The sequence below is a fragment of the Dryobates pubescens genome, chromosome 14, assembly GCF_014839835.1.
Source record: "Dryobates pubescens isolate bDryPub1 chromosome 14, bDryPub1.pri, whole genome shotgun sequence".
NCBI classification, from domain to species: Eukaryota; Metazoa; Chordata; class Aves; order Piciformes; family Picidae; genus Dryobates; species Dryobates pubescens.
In genome coordinates, this window is record NC_071625.1 from 16993435 (window position 1) to 17013804 (window position 20370).

Consider the following 20370-nt stretch of genomic DNA (forward strand, 5'->3'; position numbering starts at 1 on the left):
TCTAATGTATCTCTTGGGTTATTGTTTCACTGCTGTTAAAACACTTGTGTAAAAATGAAGTTGCTATAATGTGTTTGGGTTTTTTTGTTTTGTGTGGGTTTGTTTTTTTTAAATATGTGGTGGTTAATCTTGACTAAGGGCCAAATGCCCTCCTTCCCACCAGCTACTTGCTCTGGAACTGCAGCACCTCTTGCTCTCTTCCTCCTCTGGCCTCAGGGTCTATCTGCTGCTGCTCCCTCCCTGACTTCTTCCTCCTCTGCCCTTGCTGCCTGTGGCCCTTCTTGAAAATTCTTCCCCGCTCCCCTCCCCTCCAGTGCTGTGTCCTGTGGTTGGAGCTGGCTGAGACTGTCTGGAACTGACTGTGTCTGGACTTTCTTCACAAAGGCTACCCCAGCCATCCCATATATAATATGAAGTATGTTTAATGTACCTTTAGAAAACAGCAATAAATAGCTTTTTATTGCTCTTGGATTATTGGTATTTCTTTTGCAGAGAAGTAGCTATTCAACCTAAAATCTTAGGCTATTCTGCTTCTCATGTGACATTATATTGCAGGTTACCTGTAGACTATCTTGGAATACAAACAAACTTCTGTGGTTCTGGCTTCAGCAGTAAGGTTATTTAAGGGTTTCCTTGCCACACATTATGAGACCACCACAGCTGAAAAGTCCATATATTTTTGTTACCTGGATCAGACCAGTGATGGTTTTAGGAGAGATTTGAACAGGATGGAAGCTGCTCAATGTCAACTCTTTTTTCAGTGCCTAGTCATCAGGTTGTGAATCTGCAAGTTTAACTCCCTTAGTAAACTTTCCTTTATTCAAAAATTAAATTGTGTGGGATTCTGTTCAGTGTGCTGTGAAAGTGGCTAATGAAGTTAAATTGACAATTTACTTAACATTTGAGAGGAGAGAGGAAATGCTGGTAAAGGATTTTGCTCTGTTGTGACAGCAGTGACTGTGATGTTGAAGGCAAGCTGTGTTCTTGTCGTTACCATGGAAAAAGTGTTGGTCATGTGCTGTTACCATGGGAATACTCAATGTGGATTCTAGAAATTAGGAAGATTTCTGGACAGAGTAGAAAGAAAACTGTGGAGTATTTAGGATCGTCATACCGCTAAACTTCATGAAAGAAAATAAAACTTATGAAGTCTCAAAATTATAAATACCAAGTAATTTAAAACTTCTGGGGGTACTGCTTCATTGATATTCTAGGTTTTTCAGCTACCTGTTGTCTTCTGCCATCATTAAGTGCTGCAGCCTATCAGGACTTCCAGCAGAATGTTTCCCCATTCTATGGTTGCTTAATGTATAGCTGAGGAGCTGGAAAATGTCTAACCAACTTTACTACCTGGTGAAAAGGAAAAGCTAAATAGTGGGAAAAAACCACCAAAACCCAAGGCTAGCAGCAGAACATTATTTTTTTTTTATTGTCCTCTGGCAGAGAAGTCTCCTTGCACACTCAGAAGTTCTGGAGGAGTCATTTGAAGTGTGTGTGTGGTATTGGGCTCTTATGTGCCAGGCTTGAGTGCTGTAGACTTAAAACAGAAAGTTTGACATTACATTGGTTACCTTAGACTTCCTTTTTAGTCTGAAGCAGAATTGATGTTTGCTTTGCTATAATAACTCCTTTTGCAGGTACGGAGTAGAGATGTAAAAATTCATTCTTCCTCAGCGAAAATGTTTAACCATTGTATTCCTTTTTTTTCCATAAGGAAATGAAAATAGACTGAGTTTTTAAAACATAAAATGAAGAGAGGCGTTAGTTGTAGGTTCTTGGTGTGTAGGTATTATCTGTTCCTTAAAGAAAAGAGAATTTGTGCCTTACATAAAGTGGAAAATCTGACTCATGCCATGCAATTTTTTGTGCTTGATTCTTACAATATTTATTTTTTAGGTAATTTTATACACTAATCAGTGTCAGCTTTTGTTCTAAGTAAGGAATTGATGAAAATCCATTTGTGAAACCTTTTTGTTTTAATTTGTGAAGAGCGGATTTCAGAGCTTGCGATCAAATACATTCGTGGTCAGTTTTGTTGGCAAGCTGTCTTGAACTTTTAATTTTTTTTCCCTCATAGGCTAATAATTTTATCTCCTTTAATATCAGTAGGTTTTAAAAGATGCTATGAATTGGTCTAAGAGTGCTTTAATACTTCGTTATTTCTTGTGCAAGTTAGAAATAAAAAACCTCTTAGCCCATACAGAATGTTCCATGCTCTCATCTCTCTGCCTTTCCCCTGGTTTTCATGGGACTAGATTAATTCATGATTTAATGTAGTTACATTGTAAGAGGCAAGGCTTTCTTAATTTTTGTCCAATATTACTAAAAACTGTCTGGGTTTCCAGGATAGTCCTATAATAATTCATCTGATTGTCTTTCCGTTTGCACTGTGTCCAGATTAACCCCTCCTGATTTTTTGGCAGTTAGATGCTTCAGATACGTCTGCTGCAATATATGAGATTTTTTTCTTCACCTGTCTTTAATTGATGTTTGTGGTTGCAGTTGCTCCGCACAGCTTACAGCACGAAATCCTGCTCTTCTTTGGACTTTGAATGTAATTCTAGTAATAACAAATTCTTAAAAAATAAGTTATGAATCTAGTTTTAATGTATGTCAAAACTTCATTATTTCAGTTTTCCTTTCCTCTGACTTTTTGATTCAGTTCAGCAGTAATTTTCACACATTTTGAGGGTGTGTGCTTGGAAAGTAGCTTTGGTAGGTTGAGAAACAACATGCTACAGTGTTTTTATTTATCTTAATGTTACACGAGTTTGTCAGCAATAAAAAATACTACTAAGTTGACACATTTTCTTTCATTGCTATTCTGTATGCTAATACAAAGACTCCTATTAGATACCAAACTGAGGACATCCCTCTCAAGACAGCCATTTCTCTTAAGCTTTTTGTTGACTGTTCCCACATAAGTCTTAGTTTGCATTCTTTGTTACACATGACAAATATTTTATAAATGTTTAGATCAGTAGATGGTACAAAACATATCTTCTCTATTTTCCATTCCTTTTCACAATATATACTTGAAAAGTATATTAAGCAGCTAATAGGGTCATAATCATGGAAAAGCACAAACCTTTATAAATATTAAAACCAGTTTTCTCCTAACTATTGATATCTCTGTTGTGATGTTTCAAATGCAGTTGATTTCCTTTCCTGTGACCTTCACTGGGTTTTAGGTGAATTCCTGTCTTGAGTTTTTCTTAGCTTCTAGAGAAAAATAAAGTAATATTTACCTTTTGTTTTGTATAAAATGTAATTATTTCTGGTTTTTTGGTGCATTTTATCTTCATTTGATAATACAGTACAGATTCATTGAAATAAAACATAACACCAGACAGTCAACAGTAATTTAATTTATTCTGTTTCTAGATGGAATCAGCGTTACTGGACTTCCACTCTCCAGTCCTTTTCGGCAGGTTGTCAAACCAAGAGTGGAGACTAAACCTATTAATCCACAAGAAAGCAGCAAAGCTGGTGATTTCAGTCATGTGAAGGTAAGTAAATGACATCAAAATAAGTACCAGATGTGGTTTTCACTGGACTATGTTATGGTTTGTTTTGTGATTGAAAAATAAAGGTTTCTTTGTCTCATAAATATTTCCCTTTGTTTTTGTTTTTAGAACAGCTTGTTGTTCTGTGTTTGGATTATTATATTAGAACATACAAAAGGGTGAAACAAGAACAGACTAAGAGGAGAAATTGTAAAGAGTTGGCTGTTATGGCATACTCAAGGAACTGTCAGGTTCTTCACCTCCTGTTGCATTCTTACGCTACATACTCTGTAGCAATGTGCTTCTCTCTGAATTCTCAGGTTTCTTATATTAAAATGTACGTCATGATTTGTACCTTCTAAATATTTTGGGATCAAAGTCTTATTTTCACTCTTCCAGTAGTAAGCCCTTTAGAGGTGGTCATGTAAGTAATAAAAGAGAATAGTTGAGAGAGCCAAAAGAAAAGTAAATACAAGCAGGATGAAAGAACAATTGTGTAGGTAGAAGCTGCACTGTGCTTACTGAGAGAGTCTTCCCCGGAGTAAGCTACTGTTTGCTTTCCTGTTGAAGATCTTAATTGTCGAAGATGTGAACTTCTTGTTTCGAGCTGTTAAATAAGAACAGTTTCATGCTGGCCAGATTTGCAGAAGATATAATTTAAGGTGAAAACAATGGATTGTGATGAAAACCAATGAGCTATAGCAGTTCATTGTTCTCTTTCATAGTTTTGGTGAAATTTTGCATGCCTTGTAGAAGTTAATCCATTTCCTGCATGGGTGTGTGTTCTGCGCTAGCTCATCCAGTCAGAATTTAGATGGAGTGTTGTATGATGCAATGTTTGGTTTAGCATGCCTTTGGCCAAGAAGTAAACAGGGGCTTTGATTTTCTCCAGTAACTTGCCTTTCATGTGAATTTGCTTTCTTCCCAGTGAGGTTATTTACAATTCCATTTGATGGATAAACAGGTGAGGCTATTAATTTTTAAATACATTTCCTTTGGACTGTTAGCACTGCTATTCATCACCGTTTGATTCTGTAGTACTAACGGGATGATGACAGCATATGAAACACAGTAAAAAGTTAGTAAAGCCTTTTTTTATATTTTATGATATAGCATAGTATTTCCCACTTGTTCTTAAATATTAGATTAATTATGCTGATGTCCAGTATGAATTTTTAAGTTTAGAACTTCATGTAGAACGTCTGACCTATACACGCTTCTGACTTTTGGAAGCAAGGGGAACGTTACTTTGAAACTGGAATGAAAAGTCCCATAGTGTGTCCAAAATTAACAGTTTACTGTGTTGAAATCTGTTCTAAAACAGGCTTAGTCACTAACCTTGCACTTTTGGTTAAAAAAAAATAAAAGAGGTAAAATCAGAGTGTGAAAATACGCAACAGTATGAAGCTCTGGAGTAAGTCCACAAAATTTTGAATTAGATGATTATCATTATGATTATTTGCAGACGATATCCATATGAGGAAAAATCAGCGTTACAAGATTGGTCTGTTGTAGGTGATGAGAAAAAAACAAAAACACAGTAGGATATCGCCATCTGTAGAGTGATTTACAGTCCTGATTCATTCTGTAGTAACAGACATCCATTTCTATAACTTCATTTTTATTTGCCACATTGTCCCAATTAAACTACTATAAACCGATCATTTGATCTAATCTGATGAAAAATGCTTATTGAGTTCAGAACTATTTAAGCATATTTTTGATTCACCAGCCTATCCAGATAATAAAGTCTCTATGTACATGGACATACATAGTTGAGACTGGGCAAGTGACCAGAAGAAATTATGTGTCATAGTAGAAGAGACTGTGTTTCTTGGTTTAGATAACTACACTGCAACTGACTGCTAGTCATTCTGTGATAAGGTGTTACATACAGCTTTTTCTCCTGCTGTCTACATCTTCTGTTCAGATCTGTCTAGTTTGTTGGTTTTGACTTCTCTCTCCTTTGACAGTACACTTTAACAGGAAGAAACTTAAGAACTACCAGCAGCTTAAAATAGAAGCTACAAAAACTCTTAATAAGTTCATGCAGGTTTTGTCAGTAAGTGAACCAATTAAGCATTTAATGTTATCTGGTCTGGTTTTCTTGACTGGGTTCTGAGAAATTTGATGTACTTTTGGTTTTGATTTGCTTGATTTTAGACTGGGTATCTTTCAGAGTATGTGAATATATGTTTGTTGTAAACACGTATGTTTTTGCTCAGTAAGAGCCTTGAACCTGGGGTTGTTCAGCCTGGAGAAGAGTGGGCTCCAGGGAGACCTGATAGCAGCTTTCTAGTACTTGAAGGGGGCCTACAGGAAGGATGGGGAGAGAATGTTTACAAGGGCCTGCTGTGACAGGATGAAGGGCATTGACTACAAACTAGAGAAGTGCAGATACAGATTAGATATCAGGAAGAAGTTCTTCACTATGAGGGTGGGGGAACACTGGAACAGCTTGCCTGGGGAGGTGGTTGAGGCCCCTTCCCTGGAGATATTCAAAGTAAGACTCAGTGAGGCCCTGGACAGCCTGGTCTAGTTCAGGATGTCCCTGCTGACTGTGGGGAGGTCAGACTGGATGACCTTTGGAGGTCCCTTCCAGCCTGGACCATTCCATGATTCTGTGTCACAAGCTGGGATGTCACAAGAGAGATGATCCACCCTTTCAACTTGAGTCTCAAAATACTTTATAATCTTTTTGAGTGCTCTAAAACCTCCTTAAAAGATCTTTCATTTTGTCCCTGTTACTGCAGAACAATTCAGTGCTTGTGCCTGGATGCTTGCTTGGTTATGTTTTAAGGTTTGTCTTGTAATAGCCAAGCCAATTAAAGTGGTTTGACAGGACCTAATGTAAGACGCAAGTGGGAGTTTTTAGGTTAAGAAAAAATACTGATCTTAAACAGTTTTGATGGTGAAAATGTCATTTATTCATGATTTAGCAATAGGTGTCTGTTGTGAATATTCAGGAGTAGTAGTTTGCAATCCCGTATGCTGTGCTTAAGATAGTCTTTAAATAAGAGTGAATTTTTTCAGAAGAAAATGAATGTAAATCAATGCTTCTCTTTTACTGACTCTGATATGTCCTTGTTCAGATATTTATAAGTCTTAATGCTTAAACCTTCCTTCCTTAGTTGTTTGCCTTGCAATTTTTGTGCTCAGTTTTGGATATTTCAAGTATTGCAGTTGAATTTCTCTGCAATCTGTTTTCGGTTTTGCTAAAGGCTTTCTTCCAATAAACCAGGCACTGGCTTTTGGAAATGACTGTTATGATCTCATAAATTCGGTATAAAAATTGCTTTATGACCTCATCATAAAGCTTGCTTATTCCCTCAAGCTGAATAGAATACCGTGGTGTAGTATTATGTTCAGACATACTCTATTCCTACTGTTCTTGACTGAGTTGCTGTAAGCATTGTCTGAAAACCTTGGTTGTTTAGGGGCATCTGTGTGGCAGAGTGATTTAGCCCTTGTTTAGCTCTGCACTGCTGTGGTTATATTGGTATGTGAAATAGCCTATTTTAAGGCAGAGTCTGTTACTTTTTGAGTAACATTGCTGTGTCTTTCAATATTAATCTATCCTGTGAATTAATGCAAAAGCTGCAGAGAAAAATTTTAGCAAATACCATGATGTGTTAGCAAATAATGTGTTCTGATTTTCATGCTTGGGAGTGAGATTATTTGTCTCCCTCTAGTTCTTCTCAGTGATGGAAGAAACACTTACTCCACACAACATACTGAGGACTTGAGGCTTAGGTCTCAGTCAGATCAGTGGAAATTTGATCCATAAAGTCATAGCAGTTCCCTTCACATAATGGTAATTCATTGGTAGCTGCTTTTTGTCGCAAGGTGAAAAGGAGAATTATTCATCAGAATATCTCAGTTCATTATAATGTCCAGAATTTCTTTAGAATAAATCTGGGATTAAGAAATGCTCCGTGATCTTAAGTAGAAAAAGACCAAGAGCTGAAATGGAGAAATCTTTTAGTTGGGTGAAGAAAACTTCCAAAGATATTGTGGGATTTTGTTTTGTTTTGCTTTAACTGTCAAACAGACACTGATCACTGGCCAGTTACATGGGAGACTGAGGGCTGGTTTATAATTTATAAGGGCCCCTGCTGAGTTTTAAATTTTTGAGAGTTTTATGTTCAGGAGAGTTTGTCTCTGCGTAGTGAACATGAGCTGCCATTCCAGAGATTCAGCTGCAGAAACTGGAGAGGTTTAAGTAATCTGAGGAAACTACTCTGCTCCTGTACTATCAGTAAATGGTAGGACACATTAAAATACAGTGTGTATAGCTAACCTAATTTAATACACCATCTTTAGTGTATCTTCTCTGATTTAATCAGCAGTATCCTAAAATGAGATACAGGCCTTAATTGGATTGTTTCCATGCAGTTCTCAGGCTCTGTTCTACTACTATGAAACTATGCTGTTAATTGAGATAAACTTTATGGTGTTGATCCTTAAGCTCAAACTCCTTTTACCTATGAGCCTTAAATCTAGTCTGATTTTAAGCCCTTAAGCAGAACAAGCTGGATTGTTTTGTTGTTTGTATTTTTTGTTTTATGGGGAGGGGTGTGTGTAAGTTTGAATAGAAAAAAAAGAAAAAGAAAGAAAGAAGGTGGTGGAGTCATCGTCCCTGGAGGTGTTCAAAAAAGGATTGGATGTGGCACTTGAAGCCATGGTTTAGTTAGTCATGAGGTATTAGGTAATGGGTTGGACTTGATGATCTCTGAGGTCTTTTCCAACCTTATTGATTCTATGAAGTTGACATCAGCACAATAAGCAGTGAGTACATGAACAGCAACAGACTCTGCAGTTATGAGAGCTTCTTCCCAAAAGGAATCATCCATGGCCATTGTTGACCTTGTTACTCAACTGCAATATAATCCTGTTGCTATAATTAGGGGTGAGTCAGATAACCAGTTTCTGGTAGGTTTTTTGTGTGTTTGCCAGGCTACATTTCTCACTTAGTGTGGCTCAGTTGGTAGCACATAAGACCCTTAATGGGAAGGTCATGAGTTCAAGCCTGCAGTGGGCAGTAGTGACAGGTTGGACTAGATGATCTTTGAGGTCTCTTCCAACCTTAGTGATACTGAATACTGAATTTGAGCCATTGATATGCTCAGTGAGTTTCAACAGCAGACATCACTCATACATGTCTGTTATCTATGTTCAGAGCATTCCAGTGCTGTCACATTGGAAATATTTCAGCCAAAAAAGAGTTCCCTCTGAACAGCTGTTGTAACTTGGAAGGTTATGGTAGATGAACCCGTTTGGGGAAGGAGACAGCCTGGGACTGCTGTGAAGTTCAAAAATTTGTTTGTCATGCTAATGCCTAAGAAGTGCTCTGGACAACTAGAATAGCAGTAGGTGGTTACTTCCATAATGACATTATGATAAGAAAGTAGAAAACTTTTAGTATTGAAGCGAGCATCAGCTTTATAGAAAATGAAGGGAAAAATGGAGAGAAAGGTGACAGAGTTACAAGTGGTAAAGAAAAAGAAGAGATGGGCTTATGTGAAGTTTTGCTGAGGTTGAAACTTGAAGTGGGGAGACAGTTCTACCAAACATTTAGAACAGTGTGGTGGAAGTCCAGTCAACTCTGTTGGAAAATGTAAGAATAATTAGAAATGGAAATATTTGACTGAATGTTCTGCTTGCAATATGTTTCCTTGCAACAGCTTTTCCAGAGGACACAGATCACTTTTAGCCAAGAACTGTCAGACTCTGAACTGATATGTGCCACATAGTTGTTGTGAATATGCCCTCAGAAATGAGCGGCAGATATAGCAATGAAAATATATGTTAAGTTTATTTTATATATATATACAAACTCTGTAACAGGGTATTTACAGTCACCCTTCACAGGTATCGATATTCAGTTAGTGAAACTATCTTTACAGAATGTTTGTGTATGGGCACTTAAATAGATTCAGTAGATTCAGTATCACTAAGGTTGGAAGAGACCTCAAAGATCATCGAGTCCAACCTGTCCCCACAGACCTCATGACTAGAGTAGGGAGGCCACTACTGCCCACTGCAGGCTTGAACTCACAACCTTCCCATTAAGGGTCTTATGTGCTACCAACTGAGTCATTTCTTACAAGAGGAAAGAGCCTGGCCTGCTGCTTGATTCACAGAACTTAGAATCGAAGCAGATTCAGAAAACGTCGGGGGAGGGGTTGGTCAGTGACCAGCAACCCTCCACCCAGAGCGATCTAAACGCTACCCTAACTGAAAACTCTATAAAGAAAGGCTTGACTTACAAGCTGAGAACTTCGTGAAGTCTCTCCTTAATAATATTTATAGTCCAGAGAACGTGGCACGGATGTGCCGTAAGACGGAGACAGGAAATGGCGCCGGCCGCGTGGCTGCACCGCGTGGCTGCTGCTTCTCCCAGGACACAAAGGTTCCCTGCTCGAGGCGGGCTGTGGCCAGTCAGCGACGCTGGTTCACACGGGCTACCGGGTTTTCTCCTGCAGCAATGGATCGCGCAGTGGTTGATCTCACGGGGTACTGTCCACGCCACCGCACGCAGCTGGGTGACGGTGGCAAAGGACCGTGAGGCCTCTTGGGGCACTGGTTTGAGTCCCAGGCAAGGTGGACCATGGCAGCACTGGCAAGCACACAGACACAGGCTCCAACACGATGTGGGGGGGCTCATTTACCAAATGACCCCTATTTACCATTTGCCCCAGTGAATGCTGGTCCAATGAGCATCTGTTGCTAACGCAAAGATTAACCAATGAACTGACACCTACCAAATACAGCATAAGTATATGCTATACCCAGGGAAACAAACATATAGCCTGGGCCTTGCGTACCACAGGGGTGAGACCACACCCAGGCAGGCTGTTTACCTGGACTCAGTGGTGCCAGGATCCCCCCCTGCTGCCTCCAGAAAGGAGGGGGAACAAAGGAGGGTTAACACTCAGAGAAGTATGTTCTAGAAATGTTTGGGGCACAATCCTGACCATAAGCATCATTCATTACAATAGTCAAGTGTCACAAATTCAGAATACCTCTGGACCTATACACTGCAACTTTGCTCTTGCAAGTTTTTTGCATGTTTAGTTTTCCTTTCTTAATGAGAATAGATGAGGTAGGTCAGACATGGGGTTTAAACCAAAGGAGACTCCTTGTTTCAGGTGCCTTGTTTCTCAGTCTGTGTACATTTCTAGTACTCAGGTTGTGGATCCCATGTCTGTCAAGAGGTGCTGCAGTAGTCCTCATGACCTCTTCTGGCAAATGGAGGTTTCGGCATCAAGGGTGAAGAGCACGGTTGATTAGCCCTTGGCAGACTTGATCTGCTTATTAGACTAAGTTCACAACAATGAACTGCCTTTTGTCAGTATCCAGCCTCCCTACTTACGCTTTGGATTTGGTCTGAATGTCCAATTTAAAGTGTTTTTTCATCTCCTCTGTGGGTAGATTTTGATTCATTGTGCATGAATGATATAAAATGAGAGTGTACCATCCAGGTCTGAATCAGAAGCCCTGTAGCTTGAGTATCATGCTATGCTTCAGCCAATAAACCCTTTCTTTCAGCAGTGATTATTTTATTCATAGTGTTATACTTCTTTGACTGCTTTTCTTCCAGTTCTTAACTGACTCATGTTCAGTCATAACGGGTTCTGAACAGAGTGAATTTTATGAAAAAAATCTGTAGGTAAGGCTTGTAAGTTGTATTTTACCCCTAAGCACAGAAAATGTTGCTCTACAACAAAAGAATGCTTCCAGAATGACTTACCTGCACATGTAGGAGAGATGTGTTCTGTTATAAGTAGGGATTCTTTAAAGCATTTGATATTTAGATTTGAATTATAATATAAATTTACAGCCATATGTATTCCTACACTTCATCCTTACAAAGATTTGTGCAGTATTTACATCCAGCTCATTTATGGGTGTTGATAAACAGGATTTTGCTGTGCTCACTTTTGCTAGACTTCGTGATGATAATTTCTGGCGCTTTAACTTAGCTGGAAGTGTGGAGCTGGCTGCAAGGAAAGCAGCTGCTCTGGTGGGAAAACATGATGGCAGAAGATCAAATATACCAGAAAAGAGAAGACAGGAGACCAAGTAATAGTATAGCTCTGATTAGCTGGAGGGTTCTCCAATGTCTACATAAATTGATCCAGTGAAGTTTTTTCCTGTGCTTTTGAAAGCCTAACCAAGATTTTAGGATATCAGGAAGAAATTCTTTACAGTGAGCAGGTTGCCCAGAGAAGTTGTGGATGCCCACTCCCTAGAGGTTCTGAAGGCCAAGCTGGACAGGGCCTTGAGCAGCCTGATCTAGTGGAAGGTGCCCCTGCCCACCACAGTGAGTCCCTTACAACCCAAATCATTTTGTGATTTGTAATTTTACTCATGTGAGTGTGAAATTAAATACAAAATGTATCATATAGGTGCTGTCTTACTACAATTAACTGTGCAGGAAATGTATGGTGATCATCTCCATATCCAAACCTACATGTTAAGGCTTTCATTTAATTAACAGCTACTGGTAGCAAACAATGTCTCTGTCCTAATTGTGCTCACTTGTGTGGCTCCTGCTTTTAGCACTTTCTGTTCACACTTCTTGTCTAGAGCCAAATACCAACAACCTCTGAGTATGTGGAAGAAGACATGTAAGAAAGAATAATTTAGTTTCTTTTTCCTCTATTTGGAGCTTCTTGTCCTGAGCAGTATTTGAGCTTCCATAAATTTTATAACTTCAGTCTTCTTTTGTTGTCTTTTAGCCACATGGACCCAATGCATTGACAAATAATGAAGAATAGCTTTTCTGAAGACTGGGATAAACAGTGCATATGACTTTCTTAGCAGTATATCCTCAATTAATTTGAAATGGCTCTGGTTTTATTCTGTTATTTTTTAAAATACAGTTAAATTATTTTTCTCTCAGTTTGAAAATAAATCAGTCTTCAAGTTTGGTTTCTTATGTTTTCAAGTAACTGTTGTCTTGAAATAGTCTTGGTTTATCCATCACAGGAACAAATCAGAGTTATGCATGGAGGTTTGTTTTGGTTTTAGGGCAACTAGCTGAAGAGCTAAAGTGCATCTTAATAAAAAAGAAGAATCTTTAGACTGCAGATCTTCTGTTTAGTTAAAAGTGGCTTACTGAATAGCTGCCTTACCCAGGAGTATGAGAAAGAGAATGAAGTTTCATAATTTATCACTGTGGGGACTTAAAAAGAGTAGGTCAAGTGTGGTAGTTTTCCTCAGAAGAAATTGGAAACACAGGATGTGATAGCTGTAATTGATGCCAAGCCATTTTTGAAAGGGCACATCAGAAACTACTTTACCAACTTTGTTTCACCTAGGGAAACAACTGAATAATCATCACAGCAAGCTCCACATTTAATGTTTATGGGGTAAGACAGGTTTTAAATGTCATAGTTTGCAAATTTTAGTAAGACGTTTTGGACTTATACTCTCACTGAGGGATTGCCTAAGAGAATTCCAGTTTTATTCAAGGTTTTCAACTGCTATCAGTGAAAGCACACGTGAAATCTCCATTTCTGATATTAGTTTATATCTTAGCATAGTAGTAAGAATAAATTGGTGCTGACATTATCATTAACCAATGTCCAAGGCTGTCTCTTTGTTAGGGTCAGAAGGACAAGTTTGGCTTTAAAGACTTTGAATTTCCAGGAAATGAAAACTGTGTAAAATTGTAGGGGAGAGGAAAATCCTAAAACAAGATGGGAGGAAAACCCAAGGAGTTAAATAAATGTGGTTTTAAATATTGTGTTACATGAAATAGATCTAAGTTTTAACTCTTATTTTGTAGGCAATTGTATGAAACTGCTCTCCATGCGTTGTCATTGAACTTAGCTGTATGTAGCAGTGACTGATGATGTGAGATGGGAAAAACAGTGAAATAATTTCCCACATGAAGAGGGGAAAGTGCAGGAATTTGGAAATACAAATCAAACAGAATGTAATTTCTTGGGTGTTTTTTCTCTATTTTGATTTAAGCCTGATTTTCTATAGGTGTAAATTTATAGTAAATTAAATTTGTGATGTTACTCTGTTTAAATGGAATAAAATTTGTGTTCTCTGACATGGTAGAAGAAGTACAGAAAAATAGCATGACTATTACTGTGAAAAAAGTAATCCTTTGCCCTTGATTTGGAGATCTGTAGTTTGACAATATATTGGTGTAAACACTACTGTTAAGTGGCTTGGCTATGCTTCAGTCTAGCTGGTAAGTACAGTAAACCTAATATATCATTCTCTATGCTTAGATTTGTAAAAGTGAAAAACTCATAATGACTAGCTAATCTTAAACCTGGGACTTCTAGAATGTGTTGTGGATTTAGCTGAAATAGCTCTGAGTGAGAGGAAAGAAGCAATTAAAATGCATGTTTTTAATAAGGTGTATCTCAGGATCAAAGAGGCTTAGAGATTGCTTTATGGTGGTAGGTAGCTCATACAAATTTTGAGTTTATTTTCAGTTATGTTACTTCTTTGTTCAAAATTACTAGCAAACTGAGCAGTACATTTCAAGTAATGTACATGTAACTTCATCAGGATTAACTCATTCCATAAAACTCCACCCATTTTATGTTAGACGCTACACAAACGCAAATAGTAGATAAAGATTTTATTACTATTGCTGCCATTCAGTGCAGTGGCTGACAGTCCAGAGCAACGGGTAGATGGCTTACTCAAGATGTACAGTTAGGACTATTTTTGATACAATCACCAAATGCTCCTTATTGTGAGTAGGGTAAGAAATATGTGACCTAATCCAGTTTGAGAACCTTAAAATGAAAAAAAAAAAAAAGAGGGTAAAAATCACACATTTTTCATTGCTAGAGAAACTCAGCATGAGCTTTTATCTTCTCAGCATCTTGATGCTGTTTCCAAAAGCCGTTTCTAGATTTTGCCTCATGCCCAGTGCTTGCCTCCTACGTGTTGTTATCTATGTCTATTTGTTGTGATTCTTCCATGTTAATTTCTGATGCACCCTAATACATTTTTCCACCTCTTGCTTGGTCAGTACAGTGCTGTGATCAACCCAAATTCTCTTCTGGAGTGTATCTGATTGTGTGGTAGTGCCCTGTAGACTATATGGTTAGCTTCTGCTTCAGTCTAGGATAGGGGGAATAGCTACACATGGAGAGCAAAGGCTTGAAATACAAAAATGGTGGAATGCTATCCCATTGCTGCAAATCTACTCTTGTAGCCTTGGTAGAAAACTTTTTGCTGGTGATCTATCTAGTTTGAATCTGATAAATTTACCCAAGTGGTTTCAGCATGAAGGCAAGAATTCTGAGCTGAAACATGGATTTTTATTTTTATTTTTTTAAATTTGGAAGTCTTCCAATTTAATTAATGTATTTCAGTGATAGAAAACTGTGCATCCTTACAGCAGTTCTTTGAATGGTGGCATAGCCATATTATTAAGGAGTGCATTTTACCATTAGCCTTAATTTGACCACGTTCAATTTCCACCACTGGATTTTGAAGCAAGTGAAGAACCTCCTGTCCTAGGTATCTTCTCTCTAATTATTTTAAGTGAGCTCACGTGAGACCAATTATTTTCAGTTCTATTTTGAGCTTTGCTGTATGACAGATGTCAAATTCAGAAGGAGGGAGAACACGGCCCTTCCGGTATTATTATACAGCTCAGTGATGATTTCCCCAAAAGTGCTGGTTCTGCTCTTTGGGGAGTAGCTCTGTAAAGTTTTAGTTTTACAAATGGTAATGAATGTTTTTCGGTGTCACAGTTCTGAAATAACCTTTTGAGTTTCCTTTTGGGTGGTACTGTCATGCAGCTATAATGTAGAACTTCTTGAGATGATTTTTCTACTGCAACAGGAATAAAATATTTTGATTGAATTGTAATTGGGCTTTGTACTTGGCAGCCAAGTGTGAGATATGATCTCCTGGTCTAAGTGGAAGGAATTCAAATGTTAGGCAATCTTTAGATTTCTAACTGAAAAATTAATAACAGTAATAATTGCATTATCATGTTCTCTGTCGCTTAATTCAGTGAGTATTGCTCAGTGCTGCTTGTTCAACTTAAGAGAATTCATCTGAAAGTAAAAAGCTATGGCCAAATTTGAGCAGCTATAACCCTATATTTAACCAAATGATAACTGCCTAAGGGCTGTGCCATGGATGTAGAAGTATTGTCTTCCACTTCCATATCTACATGTCTCTGTGTGTAATTTCTGTGCACCCCACAGCTTATGGTTTCACCTACATATTCATCCTTTGTAACACCAGTGAGTGCCCAGCCATTCCTGGAATTGTTGCTGGGTAGGTTAATATTTTTATAATACGCTGTTTCAAGCTTTTCTGCTTCTTTTTTTGTCTCTTCTCATCTCGTAGTATTTTCTACTCACTGCAGTGTTTTGCCATGTACAGGCCCTGGCTTTCTTTTTCAGGAATCTTGCCATCTGTTGAGTATCTCGTACTAGCCTAAAGTGTGAAAGTTACTAAGACTTTGTTCAGCTTGCCATTTAACTCAGCAAAGCAAATGTATGAACGTGGGGCTTTTTAATGATATGTAGAATGTCAAATGGGAATAGAACTCGGTCTGTAATCGAGATTGTGATGCATTTTTGGTTTACATCTTAATGTTTTTGGCTTCCTTTCTGGATTGAACAAAAAATTCTCCCTATTTCAAAATGTTTCCAGTGCGTACAATGTAATGAGGCCATAGTTGGAGTTAAAAATGTAAATTTTTCTCATGTATTCAAACATACACATATATGAGTTAGTTGAGAATATCCAGAATAGGGAATGAATGTAAATTTACTGCTGAAAGTTTTTCTAGCCCTTAATTTTTTATTTTTTTTTTTACAAAAAGTAGTTTGATATAAGGCAACTTTTTAAAGTCTTCAAACAGGCATAATAGTACCCTTAATATTAAATATTTTCATTCTTTGTTTTTTTTTTTGTTTTTTGTTTTTTAATCCAATCAATAAAACACTCTTATAATAGATCTGATGGTGAGCATAATGTATTCTTACCACGCTCATGTCCCACCAAAAGTAAAAACTAGTAAGTTCTTTTCAGTGAATGAAGATATAGTTTCCTTCAGAAGACTCAGAATGTCTTTCTGTGTGTGTCAGTAAAGAGAGGAAACTGCTCGGTTGCTGTTCAGTATGCTTTCCCTGCAGACTCTCTGAAATTTGTGGAAGTGAGACTAGGTTTTGGAAACTGAAATCTTCAGGTCAGAGAAAACAATAGGATATGTCCTTTCAAAACCTGTTCTCTGAAAGAAAGAAAAAAAAAAAAAAAAAGAAAAGCTTTTTTTTGGTAAGTGGAAAAGGAAAACTCAGAATGCTTCAAAATAACTCTTAGTCCTTTGTACTCAAATAGTTAAAGTCTGTAGTATAGTGAAACACTTCATTCAAATTTTGTCAGCCACACTGAAGTGTTAGACTTGGACTAACCTAAACAAATGTGATGGATTGGCACATGAGTATCTTGCAGTATTGCATCTCAACACTTTTTCACAGTTTCTCTAATGTTTTTTCCCCAGCTGAATTCTTCCTTTGATGGAAGGGGTTTTGTTTTCTTTTTTAATAGTGGTTTGGGTGGGGTTTTTTTTTTAGTTGTTTAGTTCCTGCTTTAAGTGAAAAAAGTAACATTTGCATGGCTACTTCATGGGAGTTATGGTGGGCCCTTTTTCTAACTATTAAATGAGCCTTGAATTTGATCTCATGATACAGTATAAAGTGATTTTTTTTTTCCTAATTTCTCTGTGTGACAAGGTTGCTTGTTTATAGTTTATCCCTGGTTTATGAATTGGAAAAACTGTGAAGAACAGCATTAGCTTTCAAGAAGAGATTTCCATATTATCCACTGCGTAAGTGGATATTTATTTCCTTTGGTTTGGCCTGTGTGTTTTGTTCAGGGCTCTGTTTAATTTGAAAGCAATTAAGTGGAAAATAGACACTACAGTCTTAGAGTTAGTCTGCAGGTTTCTCTGCAGCGTTTGTATTTAGGGAGTAGGTTCAGATCTGGAGAGGTGGCTGTAGTGGAAAATTTGAAAACTGCATTTCCAGTGTAGAGTGTGAGAAGCACTGGGTTCCTGGGAGCTGAGACTTGTCTGGGGAATTCTGAAGTGAAAGGAATATGGATTAAGTGAAGTCTACTGTTAAATTTTAATGTGTAGGTATGAGGGATGTCAGTACATTCTGAAGGAAAGCTATTGTTACTTAATATATTCTGTATTTCTGTAACACTTTATTAAGAGAAATGCAGACCAAGATTGACATAACAGGAAAATTTAGAAAGAATTTTCCTGTTATTGTTGTACTGTTGTGGTTTAAGCCCACCCAGCTGACACTAAAAAAACTACATAGGTGCTCACTTACTCCTGTCTGCTGCTGGTGGGATGGGGAGGATGGAGACAAAGGGCAGGGAGAGCTCACTCACCTGTTACGGTCTCAGGCAAAAGATAGACTGGACGTGGAGATACGAAATCAATTTAATTTAAACAACAAACCCATTACCAGTTTAACAGTTGAGTCAGAGTAGGAGTGAGAAGTACAACTGGAAAATTGTACTACTTTAATTAGATATGTGCCTCAGTGTTTTTAGTGTACTAATCTGTAGCTGCGGATCTGAGCTACATAAGCTACAAATAACGTGGAAATTGCAAGTTAAATCAATCCAGCAGTACGAAAAACATTGTTAAACTGATTAATGCCAGTTAAGATTGCATACAAGTAGGTAGTTTTTTTAAAAAGAGAACTATAACTTGCTTTTATAAATGAAACTGAAGATATTTCAGTCTTACTTGGTTTATATTTAGAAAAAATACTGTGACTTCTACTACATTCAGCTGTCATTTTTGTCAGTTCTTAATTTACTTCTTTCTAAACAAGTTTACAAATTTGTTCATTTAAAATTGAAATTTGGCTGCTGCTGTTTCTGCTTAACACATGCTTGAAAATGTGCTACTTTTGAAGCTGCTTATTTAGGTGAAAGCTTAAGTCAAGCATTTGACTGTGTTTTATTTTCAGAAATCTGTTTCGATTGCCTGCCCAGCCATGTCTTCCAGTGTTCCTGTTTTGTAGTTTTAACTTGAAAGTGGATTAAAAAAGCAACCACCATTATTTGATTAATATGAATTTGAGGGCTTGTTTGCTTCTACTGAGTAATAGATTGCATGGAATTATATATGTATAGATGTGTGGTTATATGTACTTGGGGAAGGATTCTTTTCACTTTCTGCTGAGAAGTCACAATTGCAGAATGATAGCAATTGGAAGGGGCCTCTTAAGATCATTTAGTCCAAATCCCCTCCTAAGGCAGATTCACCTAGATCCGTTTGCATTGATCCAGGCAGGTTTTGCGTGTCTCCAGAGAAGGAGACTCCACAAGCTCTCTGGGCAGCCCGCTCCAGTGTTTTGTCACCCTCAGAGGATGGTTTTCCTTTGTTTAGGTGAAGCCACCCGTGTTCTGGTTTGTGCCCATTGCCCCTTGTCCTATCACTGTGCACTATTGAAAAGGTCTGTCCCCATCCTCTTGACACCTAACTTTTAGGTATTTATATGCACTGAGAAGATCCCCTATCAGTCTTCTGTTTTCCAGGCTAAAGAGCCCCAGCAAGGTCTCTCAGCCTCTCCTCATAAGAGAAGATGCTCCATTCCCCTCTGGGTCATCTCACCTGTTTTTCTTATATGATAGATGAAGTATTTTGTTACTACTTTGACAGAAAATGGTAGCATCTGAAGAGGTGTTGGCTGTTTTAAATGTGATTCCTTGTGGATGTATGTAATAATAGAAGGAATATTGGGCTGGATGTTGAGGTAATATTAAAGATCACCGGTAGCAATGGTATGAAATAATTGTCTAACTCATCAGATATGCACAATTTGTGTCATGAAGTTGAGATCTGATTGCTCTTATTGAAAAACCTCAAGAAATGTAGCATTACATGACAGCTTTTTATTCAAGAAGGAAGGAGAGACAGAACACTACTTGTAATTTTTGTTCACTACATGTCTTTTTGTTTTTTTTGTGTAGCAGTTTCAGGCTGACTTATTTGTACTGCCTTAACTTCCAGTCAGGTGTTATTCTTTCAGCAGATCTGTATTAAGGATAAGTGTTTCCAAGTATAGTGTGCTTTTCCCCTTGACAGTCCTCTTGTATAGAAACACAATGTGTTATAGTCTTGTCACTTACTGTGTTGTGGGAAGGGTTGAAGGGGGAATAACAATGACAGTGTTTGTTGTCAGTTTGGGGAAGGATTAAAAAAAAGGTCAACACCAATATGAGAAATATTTCTGTCTTCATCAAAGTGTCAGAACTTGGCTCATCACTTCTTTAAGTTGTTAAGAGATCAAATATTTATAATGACTGTGGGAAGTCTGACTTTTTCATATGTGAACTCAGTAGCTGATCAATACATTTTGTATTTGATATTCTGATTTATCTTCACTAAGTTTATTTATCTGACATCACTTTTAAAAAGAATGCTATGGTAATTTTTACAACGGAACTTCAAAAGCAATGTTCAGCCATGTTTGTCCTTGCATAGCTGGATTTTAGAAGCCAAATTCTAGGGAAAAGCAAACAAAAGGCATATCTCCCCCCCCCCCATATCTCATGCTCGAGATCATGCTGTTTCCATCAACAGAAACATCATTGTATAACAATATTCATATGAATTAGTGGCTAAAGTCTACTGAGTTTGTAGTGCAATTTGAAGTTTGCAAGAAGAATATACAAATTGGAAATATTGAACCATTCCAATTCACAGAGAATCATTTCTGTCCTTGCCTTCAGGTAAAACTTAAGAGAAGGAGGTTAATGTAGGGTAATGGATAACATGAGGTGGTTAGATGAGCCTAAAATGTACTATTTAAAATGCATGGGAGTATAAATA

The 20370-nt window shown here is 37.6% G+C and overlaps 1 protein-coding gene across 3 annotated transcripts in view; it reads left to right on the forward strand.

Moving 5' to 3' along the window:
- Positions 1-20370, forward strand: part of TRAPPC9 (trafficking protein particle complex subunit 9) — a 427530-nt gene that overhangs the window by 72436 nt on the left and 334724 nt on the right. For all 3 annotated transcript variants that reach the window (XM_054167202.1, XM_054167204.1, XM_054167203.1), the window contains one exon: positions 3385-3509. In XM_054167202.1, the coding sequence (XP_054023177.1) occupies positions 3385-3509 (125 nt within the window). The remainder of the gene's footprint in view (positions 1-3384; positions 3510-20370) is intronic.